The 18,254-nt window shown below is 47.0% G+C and overlaps 1 protein-coding gene across 4 annotated transcripts; it reads right to left on the bottom strand.

Moving 5' to 3' along the window:
• emilin1b (elastin microfibril interfacer 1b) lies at positions 1–18,000 on the bottom strand. Of its 4 annotated transcripts, XM_044103764.1 has the most exons (15): positions 17,463–18,000; positions 16,639–16,782; positions 13,264–13,389; positions 13,003–13,184; positions 11,013–11,224; positions 10,149–10,322; positions 9,127–10,074; positions 7,625–7,973; positions 5,914–6,144; positions 5,591–5,839; positions 4,017–4,205; positions 3,351–3,458; positions 2,551–2,568; positions 2,264–2,398; positions 1–2,192 (listed from the first exon to the last, which is right to left on the bottom strand). In XM_044103764.1, exons 2-15 carry the CDS (start codon positions 16,644–16,646, stop codon positions 1,870–1,872), a joined length of 3,252 nt encoding a protein of 1,083 aa, XP_043959699.1. In that variant the 5' UTR covers positions 16,647–16,782; positions 17,463–18,000; the 3' UTR covers positions 1–1,869. The 4 variants fall into 4 exon arrangements, with proteins under 4 accessions (XP_043959699.1, XP_043959674.1, XP_043959690.1 ...); XM_044103739.1 differs by lacking the exon at positions 17,463–18,000 and having other exon boundaries at positions 16,376–16,795; XM_044103755.1 differs by lacking the exon at positions 17,463–18,000 and having other exon boundaries at positions 4,026–4,205; positions 16,376–16,659.
• Between the last annotated feature and the right edge of the window lie 254 nt (positions 18,001–18,254).

Below are 18,254 nucleotides of genomic sequence, written 5' to 3'. Positions count from 1 at the left end.
AACAGTTAATCATAGATTTATTGAGGCCTTTTACAACTTTTGTCAGAAACATTTCAGCTTTAGAGATTTGTTGCTACAGAAGCCAGAGCATGTTCAACTGTACAATCCTGAGTGAAGAAACTGGTGTTCTACATCAGAGAGCATCAAGAAGTGTTTAAATATGAAGGTCAAACATTTTCACAACATTTCTCCAGAAAGCTAACATCACTTCCAGCCGAGTGGTGAAAAACTGTCCATGTTCAGGAAGTGATGAAGATGAAGATGATGATGATATGTCTTCATCATCTGGTCACAGCTTAAACGTCTCTACATGCTTCACGTCTGTCCCACCAGCAGAAAGCTGCTCATCTAGCCGCTGCAGCTCTACGTCAGGCAGCAGGTCAATGTTTTAGTACTTTATGGAAAGCCATTTAATATTTAATAATAGTTAAAACTATGATGCGTTGAGTAAACGATAAGTTCACAAGTTATTCAAATATAAGACTTTATAATTATTATAGGAAGTTATACTGGAACGTTTCCTCCTGTTTTCCTCTCCACTGTCGCCACATGCTTGGTTTCCTCAGGTAGAAAAACCATCAGCTGGAGTAATAAACTGAACTGTCCAGGATGTTAAATGACCTGATCTGACTGGACTGAACTGACAACATATTTCTGGTTTTTATTATGTTCCAGATTCGTTCTCCCGTAATTATTTAAAGATTTAGATTAAAAATGACATTTAGAACCTAAACAGAAGCTGCAGTGATTTCACAGTTACTGTGAGAAAGTATTCACCCCCCCAACCTGACGCCTGGTTGTTCTTCCTCCTGCTGCAGCACTACTGAGGGTGAACTTTGACCCCATCTGCTTCGCTGAATTGATTTAATTCAGACACAGGGTTTTCCAGCGGGAACCAGTCAGGCTGATGATTGATTGATGGTTAATCACGTCGGATTCAGGATTTATCTAGGAGTGTGATTATTTTTCCACACAGCGACGTTCTGGAGACGAAAACTGCATTTACTCCTCGTCTGCTAACCAGAAGAAACCTGGGAGGGCAAAACATCGTATACAGAGAAACTCTGAGCAGTCTCTTAATTCTTTGCCAGTGATGAAGACTTCCTGTGGTCTTCGTCATGGTTGCTTTGTCCGCTTGGTCCGGTCCGGTCCGGTCCGGTCCGGTCCGGATCATGAGTGCTTCATTTGTCTTCATAACATCTCCAGAACATTTCTGAACTCTGCTAATATGCTAATTTGCTTAGCACTTTAGCTAAGGGTTAGCATTATCATTGCCAAATGGTATCAACATGGTTGAATTTAGCAGTTTAGCATTAGCTTCTGCTAAACTCGGCGTTGATATGGAGCGTTAGCATTAGCTTCTGCTAAACTCTGTGTTGATATGGAGCGTGGGACCCTTTTAGCTAGCGGTGCCCAACGCTACGGTTTGCTTTTATCAGCGTTTATAAGCTGGGTGTTGCTGTGTGGCGTTGTAGGGGCGTGGCCTTAATGGTTGTCATGGTAACAGCGTGGGTTAGAGGCCGGAGGAGGTGAACTGATTGAACGCAGCAGTGCATCAACAATATTCCATAAAACATCCAAGCATTTTATCAGACATACATCAGATCCTCAGTCCAGGTCCGCCTCTGTAGCGCCACCTTCTGGACAAACATCTGGATATTAATGCAGAACATTACTATAATGTTCTGGCTCCAGAGGAGTTTGGGTCATGTGACCAGGTAAGGTCTCTGCTGATTGGACAGAACGCAGGTAGATTTAAAATCCCTCCTGCTGAGTCGAGCAGGGAGGATCATGGGAAATATTTCGGCCTCCTCTGCGGGCAGCGCAGGACGGATGGGGCGGCTCTGGCTGCTCTCTGACTCACCAGGCTCATAAGTTTTCATACAGCAGCATGCCGTTGACGACGGTGAGCGGCTCCACGGAATGGGGCAGCCTCCCCCTCACCAGGTCCACGCACACCGTGTCGCCGCGCTGCAGCGGCAGCACCAGGCTGAACACGGCCAGCGAGCCGCTGGTGACCTTTGACTCGGCCACCGGCTTGGCCTCCAGGTCTTCGGGCTGGTACCCCCCTGAGTCCACCCGGGCCACGCTGTAGTTGGACTTGGCCAGAACCGCTTCGATCTTCTCGTTCTTGTGTCCCGTCAGGACGGCGCTGAAGTAGTAGTGTCCGTCCACTGGGGCGGTGAAAACACCTGAGGAGGACGGTTTTATCTGTCAGAACTCACAGCGGCCGGCTGGACCAGAACCACCAGAACCCGCTCACCTGTCACCGGGTTGTAGAAGTTGCCCTCGTTGACGAAGACTTTGTTAAAGACGACGGTTCCCGGCGTTTCCTTCAGAGCGGTGAGGCCTGCAGAGAACGACAGCCTGGGTCTGTGAGCGTCCACACCTGGAAGACCTGAGGACAAGAAGAGACAGGTGAGGCAGCGTGGACCGGCTGCGGCCAATCAGGGGCAGCGTGGACCGGCTGCGGCCAATCAGGGGCAGCGTGGACCGGCTGCGGCCAATCAGGGGCAGCGTGGACCGGCTGCGGCCAATTGGAGGACATACCTGGTTCACCTTTAGGACCTGAAAAAACAAAAACAAAAACAGGAATATCAGCTGTTAGAGATTTTAATTTCTTCTCTTGCTCTGCATGGCTGCTTCCACTGATCATCATCAGGCATGAATTATGAGATCAAAATATAATAATTACCTTTACAACCTTTAAAATTTGCTAAGTTATATTCTAATGATTTCAAATATTCTGCTCATCTTAAACCTGATCAGATGTAATATTGATCCCATTATCAGTGGTGAGCACATTTCCAATTAGCTACTAATACCAGCTAATAGCAAAGCTAGTGTTTTTGCTAACTTTGAAACTAATTTTATTTTCTTGTAATTTTTTGTAAACTTTAAGTTGAATAAAGTTCAGCATCTGTGTTTAAGTTTTGGTTTGGACTGAATCTGAAGTTCAATATATCAAAAAAAGACAATAAAATCAAGAAATTATGATTTTTGTTGCAGATGTTTGGAAGATGTTTACTGTAAATAAAGTTAATTTATGAAAGTTCTGTATCACTAGACTCATATTTCTCTATTCCATATAAAACTGTTTTAATGTTACAGCAATTTTAAAGTTTCTCTACATCCTTTCACAATGTATAACATCGATAACCCCAAAATGCAGGGTTGAAGTTAGCATTTAGCATTAGCTTCTGCTAAACACCATTTTGATGCAACAGTTTAGCGTTTGTGTTCCTAATGTTTATGGTTAGTGGTTAATGTTAGCGCAGCCAGCAGTGAGTTTTAAATTGGAGAACAGCTGGATAAAAACTGATGCCAGATTTATTTTAGAAGCTTCCCACCTGGAAATCCTCGGACGCCGACGTCTCCTTTCTGCCCAGGAAGTCCGGGGGGCCCTTGGGGGCCCGGCAGCCCCATCAGGCCTTTCTCTCCTGGAGGCCCTGGAAGGCCTGAGGGAGGAAGTTTTGATAAATAATAAAAGCATTTAAAAAACTGCATTTCCAGCCGAGGAATCAGTAAGATTTTTAGCCGCATGAATCAGATTTTTCTGACCAACAGTTTAATTTTATTTGAGATCATAAATAAAACTAAAGTTTCTGCATTTAAAACATGGGAGTTTATGGCAAGAAAATGTATCATTTAATAGGAGAGGATGCTTAAAGCAGACTTCAGTCTTTTTAGGAAACAAATCAACATTAATTTGAAATGAAATTGTTCGTCTCATTCAAACATTTCATGTCTCTGCTGGTTCTCCCGGGAGCTGAGCGCTCCTCTCCCGGTTTCCACAGCAACGGCAACATTAGATCAGCTGATGGAGACTGTAACCGTGGTAACTCAAAGTGCTCACACTGAGCGTCCAGCAGGGGGCAGCAGCTGACTGCAGGAACGATGAGCCACTGTTAAAAAGCAGCTCTGAACTTTTTAAAGTGAGGTTCTGGTCTGGATGAGTTGGACTGGAGGAAACCAGAACCACCTGACCCAGAAAGCAGCAGAAGAAATGAGCTCACCAGTCTGCCCAGTCTGCCCAGTCTGCAGCTCTTTCTGGACCTGGGCCAGGCTGGAGTTCAGGCTCTTCACCCTGCTCTGGACCCGCTCCTGGTTCTTCTGAACAGAGTCCAGGATTCCTCCATGTTGGATGAGGGTCTGGTTCAGGCTGGAAACGTGGCTCCACAAACCCGACACGTGGTGATTCAGGCCTGCAGACAGAACCCAGCCACACGTTACAGTCCGACCCGACAGGCTCCGGGACCAGGAAGACCCGTCCCGTAAATCCCAGGACACCAAAACAAACGGCGCCGGTTGAATAAACTGCAATTACTAAAAACTCAACGGTCACCAAGCAAACAGCAGGGCCGGTCCAGAGCTGTCTGGGGCCCTGTGCAGAATGTGACCAGGGGCCCCGCTTCCTGCTCAGGACGTCAGAGACAACGGGAGGGGCCAGGGTTAATTAAGGCCAGCTTAAAAGCAATCATTGGTTGTTGCTATGGTAACAAACAACGTAATTATGAACTATTAAACAATAAACCTGCCAGCTCCTTAAAATCTTAAATTTAAATAAACAATTTAAAGAATTTTTATTTATCTACATGTAAATTCTAGACACTAACAGGAACCATAGAATTACACAAAAACCCGTGAGGGACGGCGGCGTCCCAGAGCGACATCTAGTGAAAGAGCAGAAGGAGCTGAAAGGATGTTCACATGGTGGGAATAAAAACAGCAGCAGGTATTTTGTTCCGTATAACACAGGAGGAGAGAAACAGATAAACCTGTTATGGATGTAAACTCCATTAAAAACCAACCTGATTAGGATTTTATTAGAAACGTGATCAATTAGTAATTTATTGATGGATCTTGACTTAATGTTGTGTTTTGATCATTGATTCTATGTTGCATTGTGTTTCTGTGTTTGATTTGATGTAAAGCTCCTTGAAATGCCTTGATGCTATATTAATAAAATTTGATTGATTGATTGATTGACTGATTGATTTATCTACGCTGAAACCATTAAGTCAAATTTAACTGTGTTTTTATTTTGAATAAATAAATGTTAAAACTCCAGATGAGTCTGTGTTAAAATGTCAGCATTCATGGGACCTTAAGCAGCTGCTGAGTTCATTTATGCCTTGGGCCGGCTCTGAATGTGACCAGCAGGTGTTTTCAGCCAATAATCAACCAGTGGACCTGAAATGGGATTTAACAGAAGAGCAAAACGTTGATCATATCAAGACTCTCTAGTTGTGATGAAAAGTCATCGACAATGTGCTGCAGTTATGTAACCCGGTAATATTTTACATTTTTAAAACAGAAACTGGGCGGCCCCCTGCTGGACGGTCCTGGCGCTACACTGCAGGGCTCAGGGGGTTTTCTGAGGGAAACCCTGAACCTCATCATTCCTTGTTGGGCGAACATCAGAAACAGGAAGCCTGGAGCGTCACTTCCTGTTGGTAAAACATGGCGGATGTTTGCAGGCAGGCGAATGGGATTTAATGCAGCTCACAATATTCCTGGGATCGGAGAAATCAGGATTTTTCTCCTTAGAGGTGAAGACTTCCTCATCAGAGCTTTATGTGAATCTGACCTTCTTTGACCTTGGAGATGGAGTCGGAGACGCCGTCCAGCCTGGCGCAGACCCCCTCCAGCTTGGACAGTCTCTTCTCCAGCCCGTCTCCGGAGCGCCGGCAGTCGCCCATCTCCGCCACCAGCATGCTCTCGAGGCGACGGACGTCCCGGTCCGTCCGGTCCAGCTGCTCCTGGCTCCTCTGGACGTGCTCCGTCACTTCCTGCTGAATCTTGTCCAGCTCAGAGATGATCTTGTCCTTGGTGTTTCCTGCAGGAGGTCAGATGGAGACGTGAAGCCGGTGCGGCGGTGCATAGGGGTGGCGGCGGCGGCGGCGGGCTCACCCAGGTCCGTGATGACGCTGCCGTGTTTCTGCACGCCGTGCTCCAGGCCCTTCAGCGTGTCGTTGATGGAGCCGAAGGTGAAGATGATGTCGCTGAGCTCGACCTGCAGCGTCTTCAGCTGGTTGCTGTTGAAGGATCCTCCGATCACGCTGTGGCCATCTAAAGGCTTCTCTGCGTCCAGGCTCGGCCCGAAGCCCCCGGCGGCCGGAACGCCAGTGGATCCGTCACCTGCTGGGCACAAACGTCACATCTGACCACTTACATGTTGACCTAAACGCATTAATCCATCTCACTGTCCTCTGAGACGTTCAGAGACAGAAAACAGTTGCTATGTTTCCACTGGGCCGCGACGTTCCACATTCATCTCCTGTTTTAGACGCTTTAATTCCTCCTAAATGACTCAAACAGAAAAAGAAAAGAGAAGTTGCTTTCAACTAAAGACTTTTCCAAACCAACAGTGGTGGACACCGCTAGCTAAAAAGGTAGCTGCGCTAATCCTAAAGCACAGACATTAGACCAGCTAATGCTAAAGTGCTATAGCATTAACTATAGCGCTTTAGCATTAGCAATAGCTAAAGTGGGTCTTCTAGCAGCTGCAGAACATTTCCAAAACCAGAGACTAAAGAGAAACTCATCCAGGCGTTTGATTCCTGCAGCAGCGTCTTCACAGGTCTGATTGACAACCCAACGGTCCAGAACGCTGCTGCTGGAGTTCTGACTAGAACCAGGAGGATGGAGACACCACCCGGTTCTGAACTACCTAGTTCTGGTTGTTCATAAACACTGAATGGTTTAGCACCAGATTCTGCTGCTGCTGTTTCAACTTTCCCGACCACTCAGGTTCTGGTTCTGGTTCTGGTTCAGGTTCAGGTTCAGGTTCTGGTTCTGGTTCTGGTTCTGGTTCAGGTTCAGGTTCTGGTTCTGGTTCTGGTTCTGGTTCTGGTTCAGGTTCAGGTTCAGGTTCTGGTTCTGGTTCTGGTTCAGGTTCAGGTTCTGGTTCTGGTTCAGGTTCAGGTTCTGGTTCTGGTTCTGGTTCTGGTTCAGGTTCAGGTTCAGGTTCAGGTTCTGGTTCTGGTTCTGATTCTGGTTCAGGTTCTGGTTCTGGTTCTGGTTCAGGTTCTGATTCTGGTTCAGGTTCTGGTTCAGGTTCTGATTCTGGTTCAGGTTCTGGTTCAGGTTCAGGTTCTGGTTCTGGTTCAGGTTCTGGTTCAGGTTCTGATTCTGGTTCAGGTTCTGGTTCAGGTTCAGGTTCTGATTCTGGTTCAGGTTCTGATTCTGGTTCAGGTTCTGGTTCTGGTTCAGGTTCTGGTTCAGGTTCTGGTTCTGGTTCTGGTTCAGGTTCAGGTTCTGGTTCAGGTTCAGGTTCTGGTTCTGGTTCAGGTTCAGGTATAGGTTCAGGTTCAGGTTCTGGTTCTGGTTCAGGTTCTGGTTCAGGTTCTGGTTCTGATTCTGGTTCAGGTTCTGGTTCTGGTTCTGGTTCAGGTTCTGATTCTGGTTCAGGTTCTGATTCTGGTTCAGGTTCTGGTTCAGGTTCAGGTTCAGGTTCTGGTTCTGGTTCTGCTCTGCATCCAGAACCAGTTTCTATGCACCACAGATCTGGAACAAACTTTCAGAAAATTGAAAAACAGCTGACGTTATCCGACCAGAACCAGAACCAGAACCTGTAGCCATTTCCCTTAGTGATGAAGAGCCTGATGAAGGTGGGCCTGACCTGTGAAGGAGTCAGTTCCGGTTCTGGTACCGGTTCCGGTCCCGCAGCGCTCCGAGCATCTCCGGACGTCGTCCTGCAGCAGAGAGCAGACCCGGCTGCAGCCGCCGCCCTCCGAGTCCAGCCGGGTCTGGATGGAGCCGACGCGGTTCTCCAGGTTCTGCAGCGCCTCCTGCATGGTGCTCAGGTCCTGGGACCGGTTCCGGAGGTTCTGCAGCTCCGCCTCCACGCGGCTGCACAGCTCACAGTCCTGGCCCAGCGTCTCCACCTCCATCACGATGCGGTTGAAGTTCTCGCCGTTGTCACCGGTCAGCGACTTGATCGCCCGAACATCGTGGCTCAGGTCCAGAACCTGGACAGACCGTTTGGACCGCATCAGCCAATCACAGATCAGGATTCCATCATCAACACAGAACCAGCACCAGTACATCAGCAGAGGACCTACAGCTGAAACCACATGTTTACATACCCTGTACGAAAACACAGAATGATTATTGCTTCCACAACGAAGCATCACGACCAGAACCAGAACCAGAACCAGAACCAGAGGTTTCACTGCTTTTAAATGACGAGAATGAAGTCATAATGTTATTATTTGAAAAAAGACACAATTTTACCAGAACAAAGTCATAAAATTATAAGAAAAATGTATTTTACTGCTAGAAAAATCTTTGACAGTTATGAGGATCCGACATGAACGACTCGGTTTTACGTTTCATTTCAAAGTTCTGCTGCTGATAATCTGATGTTAAAAGATGAAATATTAACTTATGTGTCAAACTGAGACCAAAGTATAAGTTGTTGAACATTCTTTTTTTTTTTTTTTTTCATGAAGGGAATTTAAAATTACTACTTTATTCTCAAACTAGTACAATTATTAGTTTAGTCTGATGTTATTATTAAGTTTTTCTTGTAATATTATGATTTTATTGTCATAATATCTAAGTCAACCTAAAACAGGAACATTTTTTATGAGAGCAAAGGTTTTTCCTAGGGCTGCACCGAATGCAGTTTCCTGGCCGATCGCCGATATTTTAAAAAAATCTAACATCAATTCCGATTTTGGTCGATACCATTTTTTGTCTGAAATGTTGCTCAATATATCAGGAAAGTTGCTGAACTGGCAAGAGCGGGCTGACAGAAACGTGCAGACGTGACCTGGCTGGCCGGCTTGTCGGTCACAGGAGAAAAGAAAAGCACAGTGGTTGTTTCTAGACCTTTGCAGAGGTTGATAACGTCTGTGGATAAGATTAGCTTCACATGTAAGAATCGGCCGATCACTGATCTCCCAATATTAAAGGAATCTGCTGGCCGATAAATCAGCACCGATTTATCGGCCAGCAGATTTCTTCCTCTAGTTTTTCCTACAAGCTGAGAAGTTTTCGCTGGAGCTGAAGTCAGCAGGAAACGTTTTGTGTGTTTTCATCAGATCTGGTTTCAGCTGCAGTTTTCCTGGTGTTGGTAAATCAAACCGTGTTTTGGAGAAGGTGGAGCGCTGAACTCACCCGGTCATGCAGAGAGTCTCCAGACACCGACAGGTCCTTCAGTCGAGTGTTGAAGTGTCGAATCTGACCCTCGTTGGCCACGACTCTCCACTCCAGAGATTTCTTGGTCGTGTTTTCTCTCCCGGCAGATAAACCTCCACCTGTTCCTCCACCTGATCCAGCGCTTCCTGCTCCACCTCCATATGATCTGGTGAAACCTTCCCCAGTGTCTGCGCCTATTACTTCTCCTTCACCTCCACCTGCTCCAGAAGCCCCTCCCCCGCCTGTGCAGTGGCACTCCTCCGTCCTCCTCCTGCTCTCTGCCGTTTGGTTCTCCAGCGCTGATATTCTCCTGTCCTGCTCCAGCAGGTTGCTCTGCAGCTGTTCCACCTCCAGCTCCACGTCTTCGATCCTGAAGGTGCGGTCGTCGAAGCGGTGTGAGAACGCCGTCCGCAGGTCGTCCAGCTCTCTCTGGACAAACTCCCTCAGGTCGGCCTCCAGGTGAGAGCAGACCTGCAGAATACTGCTGTTGATGCGGCGCTCCAAGTCCTTCAGGAGGTTCAACCCAACATCGCTCAAACCACCGCCTCCTCCACTAGCCCCGTCTCCTTCACTAACCCCTCTCCCTCCAGTTGCCCCACCTGTAGCTCCTCCCCCTGCAGTAGTTGCCCCTCCTCCTCCACTGGCTCCTCCCCCTCCCTGGGACTCTCCTTTGTCGCTGCCGGGCCTCAGGCGGTCCAGCAGGACGTTGAAGCTCTCTGAGGCTGAGCTGATCTTGTTTTCGGCGTCGGTTATGCGGTTTTGCAAGTCGTTGATGGTGGTGCAGCATCTCTGGGAGCGCTGCAGCTCCAGTCGAAAACTTTCGGCGTCCTGTCGGTGGCGAACGTCGGCGTCGTTCAGCTGCTTCTCCAGAGCGCGGATTCTCTCCTGGTCCTGTCGCTGCTGGCGCCACAGGTCCTCCACGCCGGCCTGGGAGCGACAGAGCACACCGTGAGCTTCCCCAAGGCCCGGACACCGGGCGGAGCCAAAAGCGGTTGATTTACCTGACAGGAGGAGCAGGACAGCAGCACTCTGCGCTCCAGCTCCTTCAGGATGCTCTCCTTCAGGGAGCCCAGCTGCTCTCTGCTCAGTCCTCCAGGGGAAACGTCTCCGTCCAGATCGTTTCCCTTCCCGTTCACCAGGTGGTTGTTAATGCTCACCAGAGTTTTATCATGAGCCTGATGGGACACAAGCAAGTGCAGTTAGCATCCATCCATCAAACCAACCAACCAACCATCCATCATTTTTGAGCAAATGGCAGGTAAGCAACAAATGATTGAACTAGGCTGACAGAAAAGTTCAACACAAAGAATTAAATAAACACAAAAACTCACGTATACAAATCATCATCATTCTACTCATGACACATGGCTTATATGACGATTTAGCATTAGCGTCCAGTAAATATGCTAGTGAAGCACTTTAGCATTAGCTTCCATGAAATGTCATGTTGGTGTAGCGTTCTAGCATTAGCGTAGCTAATGTTTTAATTAGCGGTGCTCACACCTGAATAAATCTGTTATTCTGTGAAAACAGTTTTAATTGCTGAGCTTTTTATTTGTCTCGTTTCTTTGGAATGAAAGTTGTATAAATGTTTCGGTGTGGTCCAGCTGCAGAACCAACTTGAATCTCTAGACAAGTCAATATTTAGGTCAAATGAAATGAGCTAATTTGGGACTTATTTCTGGAGGTTAAATAAATCATCAGTTTAATAAAAGGACTTGGAAGAATATCTGAAGTGAGATTTAAACTTCAGCTGGGTGACGGTAAGAAGACCTTCCAAACCTCCAAGACTAGGAACTCTAACGACTAATCATCCGGATCACAGTGGAAACATGGAGACGGTGAGGGACCCTGCTGCTGTGCACCTTGGTTCGGTTGTCCAGCTGGTCCAGTTTGGTCTGAATGCTGTGGATCGTCTCTTTGATTTCGGGCGGTGCAGCGTCTGCAGGGTTTTTTCCGGGTCTGCCAGGTTCGTGGTGGAGGTGTTCATTCATGGTGGACTGGAAATCCTGCAGCTTCTCCGTCAGCCTCTGGATCTTTTCCTCCAACTTCCTGATTTCCTCCCGGTCCTGTCGTCCTGGAAGGGAAGGAACGGCTCCAGCTTTCAGGTTTCATGTTCAGACACTAACAGGAGAAATCAAACAGCATCAACTGGAACAAAATGAAAGAGATATGATAACATGTCTAAGGTTTCCTGTGAGTTTCCTGTTAGTAAAGTTACTCTGTCAAAAATCAACTACAATAATTTGTTACTTAGCAGTTTGTAAGATCCTCTATTCATCAGTTTGAACCTCTGACCTCATGAAGGCGTAACTCTGGGAACTAAGAACATCAACTAGAAGTCATTTATTGACAGAGCAATAATTATTCTTAACCAAACTAAATGATAACATTTAGCTGTAGCGTGCTAAGTGTTTCACTCTAATAACAAATTGTTGATATTGTGATTCTATGAATGTGTTTTATTTTATAGTTTTAGAGTCTAAGGAAAATTTCCATGTTGATAGATTAAATAGTTTCATCTTATTTTTCCTTTATATAAGACTCTACCAACCAAAAATCTCTCAGAATAATATACATGGCACCGTAAAAACAAAAATGTGAATTTTTTAATCTGTTTAACAACCCTGGTTGTAACGACCTGGGTTGTTATTCTTCTGTGAAATTAATTCATTTGTTCGTTATTGACTTTTGCTCAATTAAATTTCTTATGTATACATTGTAAATGGTATTTTTATTATAGCTGATCATGTTGTTTTTTATGTCTCCTTATTTCTTTTGTACCTGCTATAATTGATGGAAATATATAGATATTATTTCTAATATATAAAGGTTTTGTTTATGTCATTGATGGTGGTGCATCAATGACATAAAATGGTGATATTTTATATCTTATAAAATATCTTTTATAAGATATTTATCTTTTACGGTGCCAGAAATGCCAAAATTAATAGTAAATAATAAAGACTGTGGTGTTCTGATGTAGTAATGTAATTATATTAGTTGTGTGACCACCCCCACGTGACTAGAGGCAGTAAAAGATACAACTAAAGAGCAGATTTAGAAGTTCACAGAAAGCTACAGAATTTGTTAAAAACTGAGCTGAGCTGAAGTAAATAAAAGAAAGAAGTTGAAATTCATGCTGAGAGTGAAAATCCTTCCTAAAGGTGAAAGTATATCAGAGATTATAAAAGAAAATAAATGGGAGACTGCAGATAATATAGGAAATAGCGCCCCCTTCACGTCCGGAGTGCAATGGTCCCATTTCCATATAAGGTCTGAGACTGACAGCGGGTCGCTGCTTCCTGTTGCTGCAGCGATCAGATCACCGGTACTGAATGTGAAACCACCACCAAACAGCTGTTGTTATTTCTAGTTCTGATCGGTTTCAATGCGCTTTGGTTCAAATTAAAAAGGTTTAATAACGTTACTCATCACTGTTGTAGCTTGAGGAGCCAGGCAGTTGGACCATTACACGTCATTTACCCAGAATGCATTGCAGCGTGAACAACATGGCGACATTCCTGTGACAATATTTAAGTAAATGTATAAAAACTAAATAACCTACAGTGTTATTACTGTATTGCTTTTACATCTAAGATAAATATTTCCCAAATAAGATCTATTTTTAGAACTAATCATGGATCCCTTTGATGTTTGACTGTGTAACTTTACAAACGGCCCCCATCGTTCTCACCTCTTAAATGTCAGTTTTAGTGACATTTAATCAAACTCTCTTAGATTATAAACAAATTACTTGTTTTAATATTTAGGGACTTGGCAGTAATATTTATTACTTGTGTAGACTCAATAAAAACATCGCCACCTACTGGTAAAGATCAGACTCTTTGTTACCTCCATTTTGTCCAGTTCCAAAACCACTTCCTGTCCCCGCTCCGTTGGACGTGTGACTTCCTGCTCTGCCAGCTGGACCGACACTGCAGTCCGCTCCGCTGTAACCGTGGCAACACTTCCACTCCATCTCCGTCACGGTTTTGTAGGCCACTTTGTAGCGCGGCCTCATGTAGGTCCGGTAGCTGCAGAGACACCAAACATGGAGGCTCAGCGAGCCGGTTCCGAGATCGCCGGGTCAGAAATAGGTCAGAGGTCACTCACACCACGACCCGGCTGCACTGGGCGCTGCCCCAGCTGCAAGGGTGGTAGTCGGGCTTCACGTAGGTCTCCACACCGTCCTCCACCACGCAGCTCACCGTCTTAGTGAGGACGAACGCGCACCAGTTCCTTCAAGACAGACACACAATTTAATAAGCAGGTTCTGGTTCTGATCCAGTTCTGGGACGCACAGTGAAGGGTTCTGGTTCTGGAACGTCACAGTTTATGGTTCAGCTCTGGCAGTACAACAGGAGGAACAAAACAGGTTCCTGACTGGTTCCTGACTGGTTCCTGACTGGTTCCTGACTGGTTTCTAACTGGTTCCTGACTGGTTTCTGACTGGTTCCTAACTGGTTCCTGACTGGTTCCTAACTGGTTCCTAACTGGTTCCTGACTGGTTCCTGACTGGTTCCTGACTGGTTTCTGACTGGTTCCTAACTGGTTCCTGACTGGTTCCTAACAGGTTCCTGACTGGTTCCTGACTGGTTCCTAACTGGTTCCTGACTGGTTCCTAACTGGTTCCTGACTGGTTTCTGACTGGTTTCTAACTGGTTCCTAACTGGTTCCTGACTGGTTGCTGACTGGTTCCTGACTGGTTTCTGACTGGTTCCTAACTGGTTCCTGACTGGTTCCTAACAGGTTCCTGACTGGTTCCTGACTGGTTCCTAACTGGTTCCTGACTGGTTCCTGACTGGTTCCTAACTGGTTCCTGACTGGTTCCTAACTGGTTTCTAACTGGTTCCTAACTGGTTCCTGACTGGTTCCTGACTGGTTCCTAACTGGTTCCTGACTGGTTTCTGACTGGTTCCTGACTGGTTCCTAACTGGTTTCTAACTGGTTCCTAACTGGTTCCTGACTGGTTCCTGACTGGTTCCTGACTGGTTCCTGACTGGTTCCTAACTGGTTTCTGACTGGTTCCTAACAGGTTCCTGACTGGTTCCTGACTGGTTCCTAACTGGTTCCTGACTGGTTCCTGACTGGTTCCTAACTGGTTCCTGACTGGTTCCTAACTGGTTTCTAACTGGTTCCTAACTGGTTCCTGACTGGTTCCTAACTGGTTCCTGACTGGTTCCTGACTGGTTCCTGACTGGTTCCTAACAGGTTCCTGACTGGTTCCTGACTGGTTCCTGACTGGTTCCTGACTGGTTTCTGACTGGTTCCTGACTGGTTCCTGACTGGTTCCTAACTGGTTCCTGACTGGTTTCTGGCTGGTTTCTGACTGGTTCCTGACTGGTTCCTAACTGGTTCCTGACTGGTTTCTGACTGGTTCCTGACTGGTTTCTGACTGGTTCCTAACTGGTTCCTGACTGGTTTCTGACTGGTTCCTGACTGGTTCCTAACAGGTTCCTGACTGGTTTCTGACTGGTTTCTGTCTGTTGAGGCTCTCTAATGTCTGGAGAAGAAGACTTGTTGTTCCTGAGAGAGCTTAATGTCACATGAAGCTCTGTGGTGAGGTCAGCAGGTCATGATGAATGTGTCTCTGTGTTGACATGTTTGTGTCGACAAAGACAGACACGTCTCAACAGCCTCTGTTTCCATAGAGACCAGGAGGCTGGAGTACGGTGCTGCGCCAGTGGTGGAGATGTTCAGTTCTCCATACTGAACCAGTTTTCTGAAACTACATCACAGCATGGGACCAAATGAACAGAAGCTCAGGATAAAACAAACTGAACATAAAATGTATGCAGCACTAGCAGAGAGCAAGATTTCCCGTTTTGTGACAGTTGAGCTTTTAATAAGGGCGACTTTTTTAAACCGTCCTTATTGAAGCGGTGTATGTTTTAGTTGCCTTGGCTTTATGGGAAGAGTCTTTTGGATTTCTGCAGATGTACATCTCTTCAGAGGTAAAGAAAGCATTTCATGTGCCACAGTGGGAGGTGAAAAACAACGGTGTGCAGCGTCAGTGCAAGGCGAGCATGACAGCTCCTCCACGGCCTCAACCTCTGTCTGCCTAACGTGGCACAGTGTCCGTCTAACGCCGGCTCAGCCTAATCGGGTCTCAGGTCTGGAGACGGTTCTGTCTGTTGCCTGTTTCTCTGGAGGTCCCAGACTAAAGGCTCAATTAACAATTTCACTGATTTATTTCACATCTTAGAACTCTGCAGGATTTCTTCAGAGTTTGAAACGTTTTGATCCGGCTGGAGCTGATATCGATTCATGAGCTGCTCACTCTGACAACATGGGGACTGTTGGTCCCTGGGTTGATAAATTCCTGAAATATCTGAGCAGCTGCTCATCTTCATCAGCTTCATCCATGCTGTCTGGGCTGGCGATTCGGTTCAGGTGGAGGTACCAGCACATCGGGTCAGATGGGTCAGACTGAAACCTCTCAACAGAATCCGGTTATTTTCAGCCGGTTTAATTTCAGTTCACATTTAGTTCAGTTTAGTTTCGGTTCATATCTGGGTCTCGGTGAACTAAATTGAATGATTTTTTGCATTTTACAAACTAAATATCCCATTTGGCTCCAGAGGATTGACTGACCCGACCCGGTCCTATTTTACCAGAACCAGGAAAAGTAAACTCTGCTATCCAGAGGAAGTTGTGGACTTGATTTGCATTCAGAATCGGCTGCTCAGTTCGGGTCTGTCCACCAGAACCATGTTGGTCCAGCAGAACATTTTGGTTCTGTACGGGTTCTGAGATCCGGATCCAACGTCTCCATGTTTTCTTTCACTGTTTATGTAGAGAAAGCAGTGGAAGCGGTTCCGACCCAGTCCCAGCAGAACCATGGGATAATGTTTCAGGAATGAGTGACATCAGAACCCGAACCCAACCCAAACGACATCATTGCTCCGGATCAGAACCGCCACACGGAGGGAAGAACCTCCTGGTTCTCTGACCTAGCAGAAGGTCTGACTCTCAGCCAGAACTCAGAACCTGCAGCCCGTTTGTCAGAACCGCCTCAGCAGACGGAACCAGAACCAGATTCCAACCAGCAGCCCTCCTTCAGTTTTACCCACCATCAGAAAGGTTCTGGTTCTGGTTCTGGAGGGTTTCAAACTCAAATCAACAGATTTCGACACACACGTGCACGCGCTCAGTGACGTCATCACCCCTGCTTCACCTCCTCATCTTCATCATTACCACCGTTTCCGTGCACGTGTCATCTTACCTGTGTCTGCTGGCCGCGCGGGCTCCGTGCGCGTGCGTGTGCCCGTCGGCGTACAGGCTGTAGGAGGCGCGCATCGGGAACGTGCTCCTGGCATGCTCGCAAATCCAGAGCACGAGCAAAAGCAACGGGATCGCGCCCATCCCGATCAAAACAATCAATGAGGCTATCGATCCCTGATCAGCACGTGATCAACTGCTTAGATGGCGGGAATATCCGTCATCTCCATGGAAACGGCAGAAAAAGTTCCGAGAAGTCAGTCCTACCGATTCATGATCCTGTTCTGATCCAAATAGAGTCCAGATCCACAGCGGAAAACCGCACCGCGCTGATCCCGGTCGGACCCACTCCTATCCCGCCTTCGACCCGCCTTGGCCCGGTTCGGTGGGCTGCCGAGGGTCCATCAGAATCTGAGAAACAAAAGAGAGGAAAAAGTTGCGACAGACTGAACCGAGACCAGCTGCTCCTCCTCTTCATCACTGACCCCGCCCACGCCGGAGGAGAAACCGGAGTCGGGCGGCTGCAGCCACACCTGGACCGGGTCGAGTCCGAGGAGGTTCGTCTCGGTTTGGGTCATGCATCCTGCTGCTTTCTGTTTTCAGTGTTATTATTCATTTATTAATTAATACACAAAATACAAAAACTAAGTTTCCTCAGGATGACATTTAACACCCAACCGGGTTCTGACCCAACCGGGTTCTGACCCAACCGGGTTCTGACCCGAGCCCAGGTAGCCAGGTTTAATTCAAATTCAAAAATAATGAATTAATCTCAAAGTGAAATTAAATGTTTTGGCTCAAACACTTATTGTAGATGCTGATGGCAGGAAAGCTCTCCTGTAGCAGTCTGTGCTGCAGTGAATCTGAAGAAGCCTCTGACTGAAGACGCTCTGCCTTCCCAAGAGTTGGCCATAAGAGGCTCCATAGTCTGAACCAGAACCTAAAGGTTCTGTCTGTTGATCTGATATCAGAACCCAGTAGAATGGGTTCAGAACCAGAGAGGAGATCTGCAGAACCATCACTGATCAGAACCAAGCCAGTTCTGCTTCAGGCTATCTGACCTCCTGACTCCTCAGGCTCCGCCCCCTCACCTGGACGGCCTGCAGGCAAACCGGACCTGGTTCTGCTACAGCCGGGAGGTTCTCTGATTTCCAGGTCAAAGGTCGCAGCAGAGGTCGGAATGCTGCGAATGATGCTTCAACAGAAAACACAGAAGAAGAAACGTCAGAAAGTTCTGGGTCCGACCAGAACCAGAAACCCAGAACCTGACTTCCTTCGTCAGAAGAAGAAGTGGGTCTGCAGCCGGGTTCTGAACATCAGCTTGACCCGGCGTGGCGCAGCGCGCTGGCGGCTCATCCATCATGGCCGCCAGGAATGCTGGGGAATATTTGGGATGTTTGGGAATGTGTGGCGGCCGAAAGCGGGTCAGGAATCTGAGGCTCCACGAAACAGTCGCCGCAAATCCACCCGACTTCAGCTGAGGAGGAAACATCTGAGAAAGGGGAGGAGCTAAGGCTGAGGAAGAGGAGCAGAAGAGGAAGATGAGACTGACAAACGTCAAGAGGGATCAAAGTTCACACATTTACCAACAAATCACAAACTATGTTTCTGTCACCAGGTGAAACTTCTCCAAACATTAGATTTTATTTCTTTTCTCCTCGGTTTATTTCGGTGCATCATGGTGGTTCCCAGTGTTTCCAGTTGTCCTGCATCAGTGGCAGGACGGCGGTCCAGTTCAGGCTCCTCATGTTTAAACAGAATCAGCTCCGTATTTATTCTGCGGCGCTGTGGAGGAGGCTAATGTAAACCAGCTAGCAGAGGGAGCAGAGAGTACCTGGCCCGGCCGGCTGTTTCCACTCAGCTGCTGCCTGTTTATTTGGGTT

Source organism: Gambusia affinis, linkage group LG02 (assembly GCF_019740435.1).
Source record: "Gambusia affinis linkage group LG02, SWU_Gaff_1.0, whole genome shotgun sequence".
In the NCBI taxonomy this organism is placed as follows: domain Eukaryota; kingdom Metazoa; phylum Chordata; class Actinopteri; order Cyprinodontiformes; family Poeciliidae; genus Gambusia; species Gambusia affinis.
The sequence above is the reverse complement of the archived record's forward strand: the minus strand, read 5'-3'. Positions and strand labels throughout refer to the sequence as shown.

What these genes read in the sequence shown, in the direction of transcription:
- emilin1b (XM_044103739.1), bottom strand. Translation starts at nt 16,515, where the DNA reads ATGGGCGCGATCCCGTTGCTTTTGCTCGTGCTCTGGATTTGCGAGCAT. An exon ending in AGCTGGACAACCGAACCAAG is followed by an intron (nt 10,323 to 11,012) that starts GTGCACAGCAGC and finishes GTGTCCCATCAG; the next exon opens with GCTCATGATAAAACTCTGGT. An exon ending in CAGCGTCATCACGGACCTGG is followed by an intron (nt 5,840 to 5,913) that starts GTGAGCCCGCCG and finishes GACCTCCTGCAG; the next exon opens with GAAACACCAAGGACAAGATC.